We start from the raw sequence: 17,957 nt of genomic DNA on the forward strand, positions 1-17,957 counted from the left end.
TGGAGACTAATTTAAACCTAGCATCTAATGTGGATCCAAATTCTGACCTGAATTTACAGCGTGTGCTGGAGTTGGAGCCTACTCTGTCCGTGAGCCCCAAAGTCTAGAAACTTTTCTTGGAACTAGACTTGGAACCAGATCTAGTCAGTGGAATCTGACAGGGGGCTGGAACTTATTCTGGATTCCAAACTCAACTAGGTGACCAACTTTTAGAATCTGCTCTAGAAAATAAGATAAACTATGTCAGCTCTTCTGGAGGTCTGGGGTGACCAAGGTCGGGGGGCTCATTAAGGGAGGCACATAAGGGAAAGATGAGGGTTGGGGATGGAGAAGGAAATCTGCTGGGGCAGATGAGGGCATGAGAGAGGCCCTTTGCTCTCCAACACCAGCCAGGGCTTTAGCCCTCCTCCTTCGGCTTGAGAGGCTAGGCATGGGGCTGGTATCTCCTTACCTATGAAGGCCTTTTTGTCATCCTCAGCCCCCAGGCGGTAGCAGCGTGGGAAGAAGGAGTCGGCATCAGCCTCATCGAACCACGGCAAATTCCGGAGATTGAGACACAGACCCACCTATGGAGTCAGCCGATGAGGAGGCAGGGTGGGACTTGCCCAGGGGGCCTCCAAGGGACTCTCCACACTGGGCACCCACCCAGAGAGCTCAAGGGGATGCTGTGTGGACAGGCTCAGAGCCTCTGCCCCACTTGCTAGGCTCATATCCAACTCCACGTGACGCTCATGTGGTTCCCTTTGCCCAGAATGCCCCGCATCCTTCCAAGCCACCCTTTTGCATCCTTAAAAACCTGCCTCTTTGAGGAATCCTTCCCAATCCACACTAACAATAGACTAGCAGGTCCCAATTATAAAGCCTATCATTCTTGCCATAACCCTAGAGGATAGGTCTTACTGGAATTCTTATTTAAAGAAGAGGAGCCTGAGGCTCAGAGAGGTGAAGTCACTTAACCAAGACAAGATATACTAGAACCATCAGCCAGACAGTTTCTACTTAGGAGAGAAGGTCCTCCTGCTCACAATCATTGGCCATGGTATTTGTTCTTACTCCAGACCCCGATTGGCTCCTGGAGTCTATTTACAGTCACCATGTCTATATGTGCCAGACATGCTGCACAGGTTGGATTTGAACCCAGGTGCGTCCAACTCCCACTGAATCACGTACTTCCCCACCTCCTGAGAACTCTTACTGACAAGGAGAACAGAAAAAGGGACTGCCAGCCCAAGAGCTGGGGGGTTGGCAGCTGCATGCCTGCGCTCTGAAGAGCTCACCTTTGTGGTAAAGGAGCCTGCCCGAGCATAGTGGTTTATCATCTGATCCTTGGAGAGGAAGCGACAGTCCAGGATGTCCCGACGAGTAGTCCAGATGAAGTAGGGGATCTCGTTCCGAACCATACGTGACTGGGGAGAGGGGAGGAGACAGGGAAGGTTGATGTGGGCACCACGAGGCCTGAGGAAGCTTCTCCCCGCCGTGCTGAGCAAGGTGGGTGAATGGAGGGAAAGGATCCTCCCAAGGGGGCCTCTAGCTCACATGTCATCTTTTTTAAGTTAAGAAAAGACATCTCTTCCCTTTCGGGCACACACTGGTGAGCAGAGAGCAGGCAGCCTTGCAGCTCTTTCAAGGTGCCCCTAGGCTGTGACTAAACCCCACAACTGAATGCCACACCTTGTTCTGGGTCTTGGCCGTTAGTGACTTACTCAGTGGCAGGGCAGTGACTCTAAGCTGATGGTCACAGAGCATGTGACAAAGGTTTTCTCGTGAGCTCCACTTCTCCCCAACCTTCCCAGAACTCTGGGAGGAAGGATTACTGATAACCAGTAACACCAGGTGCCAGGCCCTGTGCTTAAGCTTTCCATGTCAATTCATTCATTTATTTATTTTTTCATGTCAATTCATTTGATCCTCACCATAACCCTATGTGGTAGGTGCTACCATTATCCCCATTTCACAGATGAGGGAACTGAGGCTCAGGGACTTGTCCCAGGTTCACAATGTTGGGCCGTGTGGAACTGCCAGTCCTCAACCTCACCTGACAGACAAAAATGGCAGTTTGGCATAGTTCAATTCAGAAAGTGGTGGTACGAAGATTCAAAGCCAAGTGTCTTGATCTCAACACACATATCCTCCCCAAATCATATCAGCCTCTTTCAAAAATGTTTAAGTCCTTCCTTCTAACCTTCACTTGCCAAGGATGGAGGAAGATGAACTATGGGGTTTTATTTGGAAGGGGGAATTCCCAGGCCAGCCTCCTCTGTGTCACTCACCACTCCACTGGCCTACCTAGGCTTTAGAGAACCGATCGTTTTTACCGCAGACAGGGAAACTGAGATTAGAAAACGGCTTGTCTGGGGTCACCAAGCTGGACTCTAGTGCTTTCTCCTGAAAGAAGCAGCCCCCTATCCAGCCCGCTGGGTCCTCACCATCAGAGCGTGTGTCCCATGTAGGTCATCAAATTCCAATAACTCATCGAAGTCAAACAGCTGTGGTGGCCGGAATGCCTCCTCCTCATCTTCATCCTCTGTAAATGTACAGCCCATGTGTGGGAAGGCCCCGGTCCCCGCCCCTCAGCCCCACATCAAAGCCTCAACTTTGAGACAGTGAGAAGCAAAGCAAAGGGACTCAGGCAGCTTGTGGGAAGGGAGGGATATCTCACCATCCTCAGCTGTGTCACTGTCACCCATTACCGAGCTGTCCAGATCCTTATGTGGTTGTGGCAAAGTGGTACCCAAGTGATGGACCATCTTCTTCTCCACCCAGCCCCTTTGGCGCAAGAGGCACCGGATCACAGGGTAGCGACCTTGGATCATAAAGATCTTCTTCTGCTATAAGGTGACAGAAGAATACTTTTTCAGTTAAGTATAGCCTAAGTGCTGGTCACAGGGGAGATAATGGTGAGCCAGACAGCTATGGTCTCTGCCTTCATGAAATTTATATATTCTAGTAGGAGAGACAGACTGTAAACAAGCAGAAAAATAATCTGCATAATCATAATAGCAACTATATTTTCTAATATTTATTGAGTGTTTACTATGTGTTAAGCACTTAAATACATTACTAACAACAATGTATATTTTTAAGACACTGTTATTCCCACTTGGTGATTCCAAGGTGGTGCAGTGGTAAAGAATCCACCTGCCAATGCAGGAGATGCTAGAGAAACGGGTTCAAATCTTGGGTTGAGAAGACCTCCTGGAGGAGGAAATGGCAACCCACTCCCAGTATTCTTGCCTGGGAATCCCATGGACAGAGAAGCCTGGCTGGCTGCAGTCCATGGGATCACAAAAGAGTCAGACACGACTGAGCATCCGCATGCAACCAATCTCTACTTAACTGGTTATGAAACAGAGGCGTAGAGACACTGAGTAGCTTAGCCACCCAGTGGTTAAGTGAAAGAGCAGGAATTAACATCCAGGCTGGGAAGCTCAAGAAATAGGATTTTAATGGGGATCCAGAGAATCAATCAGGGGAAGCTGAGAAGGAGCCAGAAATGTACAGAGCTGGGCAAATGGCAGTTAAGGCAGAGGGAAAAGCACGTGCAAAGGCCTTGAGGCTGGAGGGGTCAGAAGGAATTGGAAGGGAGCCAGGGTATATGGAGTGTGGAAAATGAGGGGAGACCTCCTAGGAGGTGTGTGGAAGGCACTGACGGCCTTGGAATGAACTTGGATTTTATATTAAGAGCAGTGTGAAGCAATAAGGTGAAGGGAGGGAGTGACATGGTTGGAGGCTGTTAAGTGTGGCTTGCTGTCCTATGGAAAACAGATGGGGGGAAGGAGACTAGTGAGAAGGCTGTTGTGGTTTCTCTAGGTGCCTCCAGCAGAGATGGGAACAAGGTGGGAGTTGAGATTCCTTTTGGAAATAGAGACTAGTTTTGCTATTAGGATTAGACGTGTGGGTGAGGGAACAGAAAGATCAATTTCCTGGCTCGAGCAACTGGGAGATGGAAAAGACCCAAGAGCAGGGAGAAGAATGGGTCTGGGCAGGAAAATGAAGAGTATGGTTTAAGACATGGGTTTGAAATGCTTTGATGCTCCCTCGATGGAGATGTCAAGTGGGGGACTGGATCCACAGAGCGGTGCAGTCAGAAGCCAGGCTGGGCTGGAGAGGGAATGAAAAGAGTGCAGGATGGATTGAACTCACAGCCAAGGAGACAAATGTAGAGAGGGGTCCAGGGAAACAGGAATGTCCTGAGAAGTCTTCAGAGGCAACTGAAAAGTAGCTGCCTGGGAGGGAGAAAGGAAAAGCGTGTGCAGACAGCCAAGAGGAAAGGTGTGTTGGTGCAGAATGACACAAGGTGCCAAACCAAGGTCAGGACAGAAAAGGTGGATCTGGCTCCTTAGCGGTCACCAGTGACCTTAACTAGAGAGGTTCCTGATGAGAGTGGTGAAGGACAGGGACCCAGAGTGGTGGGGCCTGAGGACTGAAACCCAGATAAAGAAGTTGAATTCTGCCAAGAATTTTGGTTGTGAACGGGGTGTTGAAAACTGGAGAAGTATTTGAAGACAGGTGTGGGATCAAGGTTTTTTCTTCTTTATTTTCTAAGGAGGGGAGAATATAGTGCAAGGAGGCAGGGTGAGCCACCCTCCAGGCTTTTTCTAGCCCCTCCCCCAACCCCCTCCAACCTTGACAGCTCTCTCCACGTGGATCTTGGCGTTTCTGAGCCGGCCCATGTGTTGAGACGCCTTGGAGAATCCTCGCCAAAGGACAAGAGAACCTGCAGAAAGATGCGGCGAAGGGGTGGGGTAGGCACCCCTTCTTTCTCCACCCTTCATCCGATGCCTATCCTCTACCGCTCTTCTCCGGTTCCCCGGATTCTCATGTCCGCCCCAAGACTCAGCCCTGGGCCAGGAGGGGCGAGCCGCAAGTGGCCTCACCGTCCAGGGGCGGGGCGTCCTCCTGGGCCCGGGTAGGCGAGGGCCCAGGGAGGCGGGGATTCTCGGCGCCCTGGGCGTGGCTGTCGTGGGCCGAGGGGCGGAGGGCGCAGTCTAGGCGGCGCGCTGAGGCTGGGCTGCAGACCCAGTCTTGGCCGTGCGCCGGACCCTTCTCTGGAAGCCGGAACTCGGAGTGGCGCGCCCTGGGCCATGGGGCGGGGGAAGTGGCGCGGCGCTCGAGCGGCTGCGGCTTCCGTGGCCAGCTGCACACGGGGCCCCGCTCCTGGCGGTACCAGGCGGTGGAGTCCGGCTGTGCGGCCCCCAGCTCCCCCGCCCTCAGGAGCAGCGCCGCGGTGGGCCCCTGCATGAGACCCTCGCCGCGCGCGCGCGCATTCCCTGGGCCCCAGAGCCCGCCTCCCCTCCGCGCGCAGCCGCGTCTCGCGGGAGCGCCCTGCGGGGGCCTGAGCTGAACCCTCCGTTCTGAGGCCCCGCCCTCTGTTTTTTGTCGCCTTAGAAACGATTCCCCTGGCACAATCAGGCCTCGGGTGGCGGTTCGGGGGTCTACTTCCAGCGGGGCCAAACTCGGGGCCTTGCCTGCCCCAGACCCTTCATGAATGGGGCACTGAAGCTGGAAGCATAGAGCACTGGCTGCCCCACCAGTTTCTAATAGGGTCCTGATTCCTTATCCAGCGCTTCCTGGGGCTTCAGTTATTCCACAGTAGTCAGCGAAGACCACGTGCTAGGTAGTGGGCTAGGTGCTGGGGATCAGAAGAACAAACTACACATGGCCCCTGATTTCATGGCGCTTACTGCCCGGTGGAGGGGAAACAAAAAGCAAGCAACAGAGGAATAACACAGGTGTTTTATACTTTAGCTAAAGTGGTCAATGATGTCCTTTCTGAAGGGGTGACATTTAAACTGAAACCTACTGAATGCAAATTGGTGAGGAGTTGGCCAAGGGAGGAATAGCATTCCAGGGAGAGGGGTCTCTGCAACAGCCCTGAGAGGGTAAGAACTTTTCTGGGGCAACTAAAAGGAAGCTGACCAGACCTGCAGCTCCTGGCAGATGGAGCTTGGGTAAGGTCCTTGGGGGTAGATTTGAAAGCCAGGGCAGTATTATGGGGAAAATAAAAGGGCAGAACCCCCAGACCCTCCCCCCCCCCCCCCCGCCCCCCGCAAAAAAAAAAAAAAAAAAAAAAACACACAAAAAAGACAGCACTTGGAAATAGAAAATAAGTATCGTTTCAATCTACCAAAAAAAACAAGTTATGCAACAGCCCTCAAGACAAGACAGCAAGCAACCTTTTTGGATTGTATGAAACAGTATGAAAACTGTTACACCCTCAAATGTCACAGGTGAGAAAAATAAGGTTCCAAGATGTTAAATAATTTGCCTTAAATCGCATAGCAGAGCCCTGGAACCCAGGTCTGACTCCAAAGCCCCACTCTTAAACACAAGTCTGTAAGGGTTGCCTATCAGTCATGCAAGTACCAAATGGACAGTGTGAGAGGCAAACTCTAGCAATGCCCTCTCAAGCAGATTCCAGGAACCCAGCTCTGTCAATCACTGATAGATTGGCTCACACAAGTGAAGGTGGGTCCTCCACAGACCTCTCTAGTCAACCCCAACCACTAAGATCACCCTTTCTCAACCCTGCGGCTAATGACTGGGCTTCCCAAAAGGTATGCCCTCAGGAGAGGACTGGCTGATTGGAGACCATCCAGTCTGTTCTGATCAGCCAGCAAATTTGGTTTTAGCTCTGAACCCTGGGAGATGGATCCGTGACAAACTAGAATTCTGGCTGGCTCACCCAGGCATTGCTGTCCTGTGAGGGTTGAGTGAGCAGCTGCCATACTCTAGTGGATGTCCAGCTTCACCGCACCTTCACGTGAGCAACAATCACTGCAAAGCTAGGCCATGGCCGTGTGCCCCACAGAAGGGCACACCTAATTCTGCAAGACAGGAGGGGGAGGTCACAGAGGTAATGTCATAAAGGGGATGAGAGCAGTCCCCACCCCCAACCCCTCCTTGCTTTAAACAGTACCTTGTCCTGTTTCAAGAGACCCATTTTGGCCATATGGAAGACTCTTTTCAAAACTCGGCAGAGCCCAACTCTTCTCAAACTTTTCTTGGCATCCTCTTCCATAAAGATAACACCCTGTGGGCTCCCACTGACTTCCATTAGTGAACATGAAACACTTCAATGCACCTCTTTATTTACATATGCAACACTTCCACTGGCCCCCAAGTCTGAAACAGGGATGTCACCCCCCACAACCAGCACAATGGAAGTTACCAACAGCTTGGATACTGGGCTGGTGGAAAGATCAGTCATTGTTTATTCACTACTTGTAATGGCAGGTACTGTGTCAGACTGACATTATCTCCACTTTATAGATTTAAGAAACTGAGGCACAGAATATAAATAACTTGCTCAAATTCTTAAGAATAGGACTCAAACATAAGTTTTTGGTTTTTTTTTTTACTCCAAGGTGTAAGAGGCTTTAATCCTGTCCAACAGAATTTTCTGCAATGATGGAAATGTTTTATCTACGACCGTGTGATGTGGTAAGCATTAGCAGCCATGTAAGTGTTGAGCACTGGTGGGACTGAGGCAATAAATTTTAAATTTTAACTGTAATAATTTAAATAGCCACATGTGGCTAGTGATCAGTATCACAGCACAGGTAGAGGCAGATGTCTTACATCTGAATTCCACCCTCTTGCTCACTAGCTGGGAGATTTGGGGCAAGCTGCTGTATCTCATGATACCTCAGGTTTCTTAGCCATGAAATGGGATTATTTCTCTGTTACATTCTAGCCCACATGAGCTCACTATGTGAAAAGGGTCAAAACTCTATACAGGTAGAGAGCAGTTTCAGAAATGGGTGCAGCCTGGACTGTAATGGGTCTCTCGGATTAGGGCCTTCCAGCAGGGCTACTGTCAGAGGCCAATCACAAGGCTGTCTCTGGTGGGGACCCCCAGGCCCAAGTGCCTGCCACATGGTCTTAAGGAACAGCTCCACCTCCTTTCATCACATATACACACAGAGCACAGACCTCATGCAGCCCCAGAGGGGCAAAAAGAGACTTTAATTGGGGGAGGGAGGACCCACCAGAATAAGAAAAGGTACAGCGAGCGGGGAAGCAGAGGAGCCAGAGCAGGCAGGAGGTCCTGGCAGGGATGCTCTGGAGGACTCACCTCTCCACCTCTAGCACAGGCACTGCACTGACAGACAAGGCGAAACAGCGACCCCTCCCAGCTGGGAGGGCACGAAGCGGCCCCTGAGGCCGAAGGCTGCCTAGCTTCTAGGCCCCAGCTCCTTCCTAGGTGTGGCTGGTGGCCAGCAGTTCAGCCCTTGTCCCCAATCAGTGCTGGGTGGCCAACTGCAGGCAGGGCTCAGGAAGCTGGTAGAGGGTCCCCACCGCTTCTACTGAGCCTAAGGAGACAGGAGGACGAGGGAGAGGAACACAAGCCTGAAACCCCCCTCCCTCCCCACCTGGAATGGCTCCGGGGAGGAACAGTAGTCGCCTTTTGGCTCCAGGCCCGCCCAGACCCACAGCGACCAGTAAGGTACAATCACTGGGACCAGTCACAGCCACTGGAGGTGGAGATTGTTTTTTTTTAAAAAAAAAAAAAGACAAAAAGGTTACAGTCTCCTACAAGCACAGAGTTTTAAGTTTCAAGACATTAAAAAAAAAAATCTGTCCCGGCCCAGGGGACTGAACATCAGAAGCCAGCCTGACCAGGCACATGTGGCCTCGGGGCAGGTCCACTGCTGCTTTGTGGCCCAGCGAGCAAGCACACCACCCCCCTCCCGCATCTAATGCCCACCCTGACCCAGCTCCCCTCCGCTGCTGCTGCCGCTGCCGTCGCTGCACTGCTCTGGGAAGTTAACTCCAGGACGACTTCACAGAGACACGGGGGATCCTGAGGGGGAAGGCCACGAGATCCAGCCAGGTGGTTTAAAACTGTCAAGAGAACCAAGAGGCAGTGAATGATGGTTATTACTGTATCCTGGCAGGCCTGTTCTGGGGAGGGGGGCTGATCTGTGAGCTGTAACTATACTCACATTTCTGTGGGGCAGGACTAGGTCTGAGGACACACTGTGGGCATGCGCTAGTTGGTCCCAAATCAGCAGGCACTGGCCCTAAAACTTAGCATTAGACAAGGCAGAAAAATTATGGGTGACATGGGCTCTTCCACAGCTCCCCTTCGTTTTGCCGTGGAGACACCAAAAAGCCTTGTCACAGTGCCTTGCTTGCTGAACTGAGGTTGCCTTCTGTAGAAATGGGGGCTCATGTGCAAATGCCTGGGGATTCAGAAAGGGACCCAGGAGCTGGTGCTTTGCATCAAGCTCTGAGGGGTCCGCCAAGCAGGAGAGGCCCTGGATATGCTTTGTGCCCTTAAATATCCCCCACAGTGCCCAGACCCGCCCTGGACATTTTATAGACCAGATGCTGTGGACTTCTGGCCCACTTGCTAAACTCAGCCCAAAGATGAGCACTGTCTGGCTCACAGTGTTTCAAAGATTATGAACTAGTTGCTATGAATATGAATTAGACAACCTTGAAAAAACAGAAGACACTGCACACAAATCCAGATTCTGAAATTATTTTGATGAAGCCAGAGGGCTGGAGCTGTGTGGTGGTGACCCTCCTAGGGTGAGGCATGTGCTCCCTAGGTCCCCACAGAACCCACCTCACTCATGCACATAATGGCCTGAGCCTTACATGTACCTGAGTGTGTCACCCTGCCAGATGCCATGATACTATCTCAGATTTGTGAGTCAGAAAAACTGAGTCCTGGTACCTTCACTTACTGGCTGAGGCACTTTAAATATGTGACAACTTCAAGAGCCCAGCTGATACATCCATGAAGTGAGGATAAAGATTCAAAGACTGTTTTAGATGTTAAATGAGATATTGCTGATACTTGGCTTTTTGGATGTTTCTTTTGGCCATGCATGTGGCATGTGGAATCTTGGTTCCCTGATCAGGGATGGAACCCGTGCCCCCTGCATTGAAAGTGCAGGGTCTTAACCAGTGGACCACATGGGAAGTCTTTTTTTTTTCCCCTGAAATACTCATATGTACTTTTTCAGCTGTGTTACTATAGAAATGCAATTACTGTAACAACTAAATGACTACTGAATGAATGAGCCAATACTAAATTGGGACAAAAACTATTTTTCATTTTCTTCAGTTGAATTTAGAGGCCTGCCCGTGCCCTGGCCACATAACCTTTGTGCTATAATACAGGGAGAGTTTACTATGTACCAAGTGATATGCTTTATACACATTTCCTCATTTAATGCTCAACTACACTGAAAAGGTATATACTAATTAACAGTCTCATTTCAGGGTTGAGGAAACTGAGGCTTTGTCAAGAAGTTCTGTAAGATGCCTGAGGAGGCAGTGGACCCGGATGCACACAAAGGTGGTCTGACCCTGCCACCTGTGTGACCTGAACAAGCGTGCTCCCCTGGGTGCACAGCACAGCTACTCTGTACACTGCCTGCCCTCGGTATAATTAAAGCCCAGGGGAAGTGGGTTTAATTTCCATTTTTAGGAGCCTGAGCTCCTTCTAGGCTGGACCTGTATGCACTGGTAGGAGTAAACACTACTTCTACCATCTAGGGATCATAGTCAATTCTGAGTGGAACATGTCAACAAACCAAAGACTGTTTGGAAAAAGAAGAAAAAAAAAAAAAAGGTGGCATGCTGTGAATGTCTAAAAAAGAACTGTGTCATCAGTTCATTAATGTAAACAATCTGTCCTCCTCAGAGGGCTGCAGTCCTTTCTGTCAGGAAGGCACAAACAACTGAAGAGGGATCTGTAGGACTTAAGCCATGAAAATGATGGAAAACAGAGCGAAGAAATCATGACTTTAAGCCTGAGAAACAGATGCTGAAGGAAACTATTCGAGTCTGTTTGAGAAGTGGAATTATACTATGATTAACCGCCCTATATTCCCAGAAAATTCACATGTGGCTTTAACTTGACTCACTCAGGGACGAACAAGATACATGGAAGGACTCTATATATTCTGAGACGTAGAAATGAACGACTAAGAGAGGCACTACCCAGGGCCCTGGAGATGCTCTATAGCTCTCCAAGATGAACCTTGGGGCCCTCCCACACCAAAGCATGGGGCTGACCTGCTGCCCACCAGGGTTCCTAGAGGCCTCAGAAAATATTTATGCACAGTTGGCACCATTTCCCCACCAGATGCTAAGTTCTCAGCACAACCTTTAGGTCTTTCTACTTCTGTAAGGAAACCAGGAAGGCCACTCCACTTACATTCTTAAGGAACTCCTCAGCCACAATGCGTGCACGGGCATTGACAGACAGCTTCATCTCACTGATTTCTTTGTCAATTTCCTCCATGAAGTGGATCACAAAGTCCACCAACTTGTGCTTATACATCTGTTCTGTGTGGAAGTTGGTGATCAGAAAGCTGATGTCATACCCCTAGGGAAGGAAGACAGTGGAGAGGAGGGAGAGAATCAACATCCTGGGGCACTTCACTGGCCAGGCCCTCTATGTCACTCAGCCACATGCTTCCAGCTGACCTCCCAAGCTACACACCCTTCAGGCAGCAGCCCATCTGCTCTGGTGGCGATGTGTATGCTGGATCCAAGGAACTAACAGGTGGATCAACTGATCCCAATTGAGAATTTTGTCTGGCAGACTATCTGTGGTATAAACAATTGTGTTCAGAATGAATCAAGGGAGAGTGAAAGGACTTGAAATCTTGTTACAGAAAAATCTCATCAAACAACAGGAACATTTAGTCCAGAGAGAAAAGAAAATGCTGTGGGAGGACGGATTGAGGTTTTTAACTATAGGTCAAACTGTGTAGAACAGCAATTTTATTTATTCTTGGTGGCCCTGGAGGTTAGATCTAGGAACAGGAGAGATTTTAGCTCAGGATAAGGGCGAGTTTGGCCAACAACTAATGTGTCTGACAATGGTGTCCGCTGCTCTGTGTGGCAGTTGCTTAGTCACTGACCGGCAGGGAGTTGAGCAGGCAGAGAATCTGTAGTGAGCGCTCAAGTACAAAGTCAGGCAACAACTGACCCCATATTAACTGTGGCCTTGAGAGACTGACTCAGTTGGTGGCAGAATTTAGAATTCTGATTCGTCATGCCCTTTCTGCCACTACACTATAGGCTCTGGGAAGGTGAGCAATGCACCTCATCTTTTTTTGCCTTTTCCACAGCTGAGACAGACTCAACCTCCTAAGCTGATTCCCCTTATTCTTACTCCAGCCAAAATGAAGACCAATACTCAACTCAGGCTGTGGGTACCCTACAGCTTGAGGAGCAAGCAATCTCAGTTTTAGAAACAATCCGAGGCCACTAGCAGTGGACTCAGTAGTGAACTCTGGGTATTACCAACACATGGATCACACACCTCCACTGGTTTCCTTCGGAGGATAAAGAAGTTCTCTGCTCGCATCATCATGAAGCGCATGAACTTGTGACATAGAATCTTCTCGATTTCATCAGCCTGGTAAAAGCAAAGAAGAAATGTGTTTCCCTAAAGTCATTCCCTAAAGGCCAATAGAAATTTGTAGCCTGGTCTTCTGACCCCAATTTCCCCCACATTCGCTAGAGACACTGGGGTTGGGTATTGAAGTCTGAATCATGCAGTAACTGGTTGCCAGCTAAAAGGAAGGTCCACTACATTAGAGCTCTCCAACTTAATGGGGCATTATCATGATCTTGCCTTTACCCATTCCAGAAAGGTAACTCTGACAAACCCAAATCTTATTTTTTTTTAACTTAAAAACACATTTTGGCCACACCATGTGGCATGCAGGATCTTAGGTCCCAGACCAGGGATCGAACCCAAGTCTCCTGTAGTAGAAGCCCAGAGTCTTAACCACTGAACCACTAGGGAGGTCCTGGCAAGCCCCAATCTTTTATCCAATCCTTCCAGAATCCACATCTATATTCAAATCTGCCCTTTCCAGTCTCATTTCACTAATGCTACATCTTCCAGTCAGTGATACACACTATGAAGAATGTCAGATAACCTTAGATGCTCTCCACTTTAATAACAATGAACATCAAACAATCCCCAAAGTTTTTCCCTGATGAACTCTCAACATTTCTGATGAAAGAATTTTGTATTACGGGCTGGCAAGACCTTAAAAGCTCCCAATATTTATTAATCTCCTCTTTTAACAAAGAGCAGGCACTAGGGATAGAGCTTTCCGGAGGCAAAATTCTAACTCTGCTTTATTTTCAATGTGCTTGTATTTTAGTGTTGTCCTCAATTCGGCAAGGCATATTGTTTTTCTTTTTATGGTAAATTTAAGTAAAAGAAAATAAGTTAATTGAAAGAAATCTATTAAGTAAAGAAGTAGCCAAGTGGTCCATAAACATGGAAGAAATAATGGGGGTAGTGGGAATGTCAGACATTTGTGAAACAATGAAGAAACATTAAACTACACTTCATTTTCTTACCCTAAATCTCACTTTTGGAGTTTATGGCTATCAAATGGATACCATTACTACTTATTTGTCTGAACTGAACTTATTCTTCATTCATTAGGAAGAGTTTTATGACCTAACACCAAACTGGCCCATAGCCCTGGCTGCTACATTACCTGCCGTCTAATCCAGAGCAAAGCCTAGAAGATAAGGCTTTCCCTTTATTCTACTGATCTGGTAAGTTTAGCAAATCATTTCCTGGAAAGAGAACCTGGGTTTCATTGCACCCTGAATCTGGCATGTTGACCTCTTACAGAAGGGGTCCCTGGCCTCCCCAGGGAGGCAGGGGATCTAGGGTGAGCTTACCTGTTTCACAGCAATGCTGACCCTGACAGAGTTGATGGAGCCTTCAATCAGAACCTTTTCCTTTTCATTCCTGCTGATGGTCACGGGTTGTAGCAGGAGCTCTTTGCTACTCCTGAGAACACAAAATGACAGAGGTCTCTGTACTATAAAAGAACAGAATGGTCAGGGAGACTCCATGGCAGGTTCTAGAATCACTATCTGGGACCACAGAGTCCAAGGAATAAGAGACTCACAAGCAAGGGTGCTCCAAGATGGGGGCCAGAGAGCATGTTCTCCAGCAGAAGAGCACAGGCTCTAGAGTCAGGGTGAAAAGGTTCTGAAATTCAGCCTCCTTTGTTACTTCCGTTGGGCAAGTTATCTGTTGGAATCTCAACTTCCTCATTTGAAACACATCAAAAAGGGTCAAGTGTGTAACAAGTGAGCCTGGCACATTGTAGGAGCTTTACAAATGACAGCTCCTATTTTCTTAACTATGGGCAAACCCATACCCTGTTTAGGGAATGAGAGAGCCTGCCCCTTAGAGATAAGGACAAGCTAAAATCAAACAGTTTGGCCTCCTCTAATAATCAATCCAGAATAATTCACTTATTCAAAATTATGACCCCTCTCAACTCAGTTCCCATTTTGATGCCTCTGGATCCCTCTGACGGTAGTTAACGGTATTGGTGGTGTCTGTGAGCTATTATCCTTTAAAAATGCCTAGTGGAAACCATATATGTTAAGTAGCATAACAGGACACATTTTAACATCATGTCAGTTTTCTTACATTCAAATCATATCAATTTACTGTGGTAACAATCCTTATCTCAGTTGTATATGTACCAGATTAAACGTCAATGGGGAAAAAAAATTTACTTACAAAACATAAATCAGATAAAATAATCCAAAGTATAGAATATTTGTAGTAGGGGATGGGAGTCCAGTTGTTTGTTTGTTTTTTGAGGGGAGGGATCCTTGATCTTCAAATTTGAGAAGAGCAGAGATGGCATCTGAGATAACTCAATTCTCAAGTCTTCTCCTTAAATTGCTGGAGGGTTCAGTACCTCCTTGGGAGATATTTCCCAAATGGCCCTATGTTGAGAAGTCACAACTTGTGTCAAGCAAATCTTGGCTCCAGAGTAGCTTCTCCCGAGTTTTGTCCTGTCAACCCACTGAGACCCAATTTTCTGAACTTCAAATTGGGAACCATCATTTACCTGGCAGCAAGACAAAAAATGTGAATTGTAGTTGTTGTGACAACTCCAGGATGGAAGTTTATGGCCCCCTCTGACAACAGTCATCTCTGGGTGCTGCATCCATCACCCCCTAGCCCCTTTCCTCCCATACCTGACTTCTACTTCCGGCTTGTTGTGTCGTTCCACGACCTGGGAGGAGAAATTCTCCAGGCAGAGGGCAGCCTGCAGTGTGGCCCGCACGGCACTCAGGTAGGGGCGGAGAGTGGCAGTCTGGAGGAAAACCCCAAGGGACAATCAAACTCTGTCTCACAAAATCCGCTGATCCCATAGTCCAGCTACACAGGAGCCAGGCAGTACTGAGGTCCTTGGCTCTCAGACACTACAGTGAACACAACAGACTAGGCCTTCAAGATGTCTTTCATTTTAAGTCTAGAACAGTGGTTCTCAAAAGGAGACCATTTTGCCTACTAGGGGACATACGGCAATGGCAAGACAGTCTTCATTTTCACAACTGAGGTTGGGTAGGAGTTATTGGCACTGAATAGACAGAAGTCAGGGACACTGCTACATAGCTTACAATGTACAACAGAATTATTCAGCTCCAAATAGTGCTGAAGTTGAGAAACTGTGGTCTAGAGGCACACAGGTGAATGACTGTCTTCAATCTGCCCTTTGAGTCAACAAATGTATATATCTATAGTGTGCCAGGCACACGAGGGGTTGGGAATTCAATGACTAAGACCATTTCTACCCTTACATAGTTCAACCGGGTCAGGGAGACAGACAGTTAACTATGATACAATGGGTAAAATGTGAAATAGTTAAGATTTACAAATCATATTTGCAGAAGAAACTGGTTTTGATTTGAAGATGGAAATAGCATTAGGAGGATTTTACAATGATAAAAACAAAAATGATATTCCCGGTAGAGGAAATGCCATCTAGCAACAAAGGACTATCTTCAATTCCTTGTATTAGCTAAAAGTTCTTTCTCACCCCAGGCCTTCACACATGCTGAACCATCTATCTTGCAGGTTTCTCTCCCCCTTCTTTGCCTAAGTCATCCTTTAGATCTTGGCTTATTCAGAGAAGGCCTCTTCTTTCCTCAGAGGTCCTTCTGGACTTCCCTTTTCATAGCACTTATTATAATTTACGATAATACACCCTTCAAATAGCTCCAAGAAAAGTAATTTTCTCCTTTACTAAACTGAAAGCTCCATGGTTAACAGACCATATCTATTCTATTCAAATTTACATACCCTGCAACTTGCTCAGTCAGTACCTTTCCTATACACTCTTACTCAGTTTCTGTACAATAAGTGAATGAATGAAAAAATAACAAGATTAGAGTAACAAATAGGGGCATTAAAGTAGAAATGAGTACAATGTTGCCAGGAAGCATTTTAGATTCAATGGATGAGGTTGCAAATGGTGGTCCACAGATTCATGAGGAATCTCAAATGCCAGGCTACTGAGTTTAGCTCTTCTCTTAAAAGTGATAAGGAACTTCTGGGGCTTTCTGAGGAGGAAGTTACACAACTACAGCTGCATGGAGACTTTGTGGAGAATGGATTGGAGGAGAGGGAAGTGACAGAGCCAGCAGAGAGGGTTATTTAAGTCGGGTAATGAGAGCCTGGCCTGGGGCAATGAGGGACAAGCAAGATTGTATCTGTCAAAGGTCATAGCAAATCTGAAAAAGGTACATTTTAGGTGGTCAACCCTATGACGTCTGCCCTTTCACAAATGGAGTAAGCACCTTGTGTAATACTTCAACAAGTATGCTGTTTAAAAAAATCAAGAGGCATCCCCTCAGTTAAACAACAAAAACAAAAAGAAGATCCCAGGTTTCTAGTTGAGGTAAGAAAACACAGAGCAAGAATAAGGAATACAAGAGAACAAGCAAATTTAGGGAGAGGTGAGTTTTAATCCAGACGCCTAATTTCAAGGTGTCTTCAAGATATCCAGGTGAACCTTCAAAGAGAGCTAGGAAGGCAGATTTAGAAGTTATCATAAATTATATGCTCATGAAGACCTGTACATTAAATAGGTATCGACAGGAAGAGGATAAAGAAGGGGAAGGCAGTGAGCCAAACTCTCAATTGACGTTCAGAAACACCCACAATTATCAAAAGGGATGACTTCCTGAAAGGGAAAGGTCAGCGGCATCAGAGCTTAACATTCCATATTAAGGCTAATACGGTTGAATTCTGACCAGGAAAGGGTCTGCGTGGAGGCAGCAAAAGAGAGATCCTTCAGTGAGGTAAAAGTATGAGCTGGTGGCAACGTGAGGAGTGGGATAAGGAAGTACGGAGGCTTCCCTCAGAGAACTGTGGGATCAAGCAAGCGAGAAAGAAAACAGTGTATTTAGTGAAGGTCTACTCTGCGTAGAGAGGTATCCCTACTACATGCCTCAGCGGCCCTACTACGGGCTATAAGGTTACTACGTGCCTTCGAAGCGCTACCACAAACCGAGGAGGAGTCACTTCTGGCTTCCCTTCTTGCCTCAGTATCCCCCACCAGCTTCAAAGGACAGAATAGGACGCCTCAAAGCCTGCTTCTTACGAACGCGTCCCCCGCTCGCCCCTTCCTCACCTCAGCCCCTGCCCCGCCCTCTTTCTCCCAGCCTCAGGGTACCCCCGCACCCCCAGCATCCCTCGGCCCAGGGCCTCTCCGTTGCAAAGTCGCATCTCCCCGAGACCCAGAGCCTAGAGACAGAAGAGTGGGGGTCCCTGGCCCGAGGCCCGGCTCTCTCACCATCGCGGGCGCTGGCTGGGCCGGAAAGCGGAAGTGCGGAAGTGGCCAGCCCCGCGACGCCTGCCCTTTCTCCAGAAGCGCAGCCGCAGTGTCCGCCCGGACGTCCGGACCGTACCATCTGTGTTCCGAGCGGGGGAGGGGGAAGCTAAGAACATTTGGTCCCTCGGAAGTTTTCCCGTTAGGACTGTCTTAGTAGCTTTAGGCTCCTGAAGCTTAAAATCAGTACTCAAGCTTCTCCCGTTCCCCATGGAGCTCTTGCTTGTGACTTTGGCTTTCTCGTCTTTTTTTCCGCCGTCTTCCCTCATAGTCATGCAATGGTGCAGCCCGACCTCAGGTTGGGCA

The 17,957-nt window shown here is 48.2% G+C and overlaps 3 protein-coding genes and 1 long non-coding RNA gene across 18 annotated transcripts in view; 2 read left to right on the plus strand and 2 right to left on the minus strand.

Annotated features, from left to right (window-relative positions):
* RPUSD3 (RNA pseudouridine synthase D3) overlaps positions 1-668 on the plus strand; it is a 27,481-nt gene extending 26,813 nt beyond the window's left edge. Inside the window, exon 8 of the mRNA XM_070776257.1 lies at positions 479-668. Coding sequence (XP_070632358.1) covers positions 479-492 — 14 coding nt within the window. The 3' untranslated portion in view covers positions 493-668. The remainder of the gene's footprint in view (positions 1-478) is intronic.
* Positions 1-6,874, minus strand: part of TTLL3 (tubulin tyrosine ligase like 3) — a 23,725-nt gene extending 16,851 nt beyond the window's left edge. For 5 of the 15 annotated variants that reach the window (XM_070776245.1, XM_070776244.1, XM_070776246.1 and 2 more), the window contains exons 1-6: positions 4,878-5,300; positions 4,626-4,717; positions 2,660-2,828; positions 2,427-2,524; positions 1,278-1,406; positions 452-566 (exon numbers count right to left, since the gene is read on the minus strand). In XM_070776245.1, coding sequence (XP_070632346.1) covers positions 452-566; positions 1,278-1,406; positions 2,427-2,524; positions 2,660-2,828; positions 4,626-4,717; positions 4,878-5,241 — 967 coding nt within the window. In that variant the 5' untranslated portion in view covers positions 5,242-5,300. Of the gene's footprint in view, positions 1-451; positions 567-1,277; positions 1,407-2,426; positions 2,525-2,659; positions 2,829-4,625; positions 4,718-4,877; positions 5,304-6,685 lie in introns of those variants that run through there. The other 10 variants (XM_070776236.1, XM_070776234.1, XM_070776238.1 and 7 more) reach the window with 8 other exon arrangements.
* Positions 6,875-7,348: 474 nt separating this feature from the next.
* LOC139178584 (uncharacterized) lies at positions 7,349-13,798 on the plus strand. Its single transcript, XR_011562964.1, has 2 exons — positions 7,349-7,443; positions 13,442-13,798. It is a non-coding gene; the product is annotated as an uncharacterized lncRNA (long non-coding RNA).
* Positions 7,937-17,734, minus strand: ARPC4 (actin related protein 2/3 complex subunit 4). Its single transcript, XM_019984478.2, has 6 exons — positions 17,616-17,734; positions 15,013-15,131; positions 13,687-13,798; positions 12,296-12,391; positions 11,180-11,350; positions 7,937-8,847 (listed from the first exon to the last, which is right to left on the minus strand). The coding sequence occupies exons 1-6, from the start codon at positions 17,616-17,618 to the stop codon at positions 8,842-8,844; spliced, it is 507 nt and encodes a 168-aa protein (XP_019840037.1). The 5' UTR covers positions 17,619-17,734; the 3' UTR covers positions 7,937-8,841.
* Positions 17,735-17,957: the final 223 nt, after the last annotated feature.

This window comes from Bos indicus, chromosome 22 (assembly GCF_029378745.1).
Source record: "Bos indicus isolate NIAB-ARS_2022 breed Sahiwal x Tharparkar chromosome 22, NIAB-ARS_B.indTharparkar_mat_pri_1.0, whole genome shotgun sequence".
Classification (NCBI taxonomy): domain Eukaryota; kingdom Metazoa; phylum Chordata; class Mammalia; order Artiodactyla; family Bovidae; genus Bos; species Bos indicus.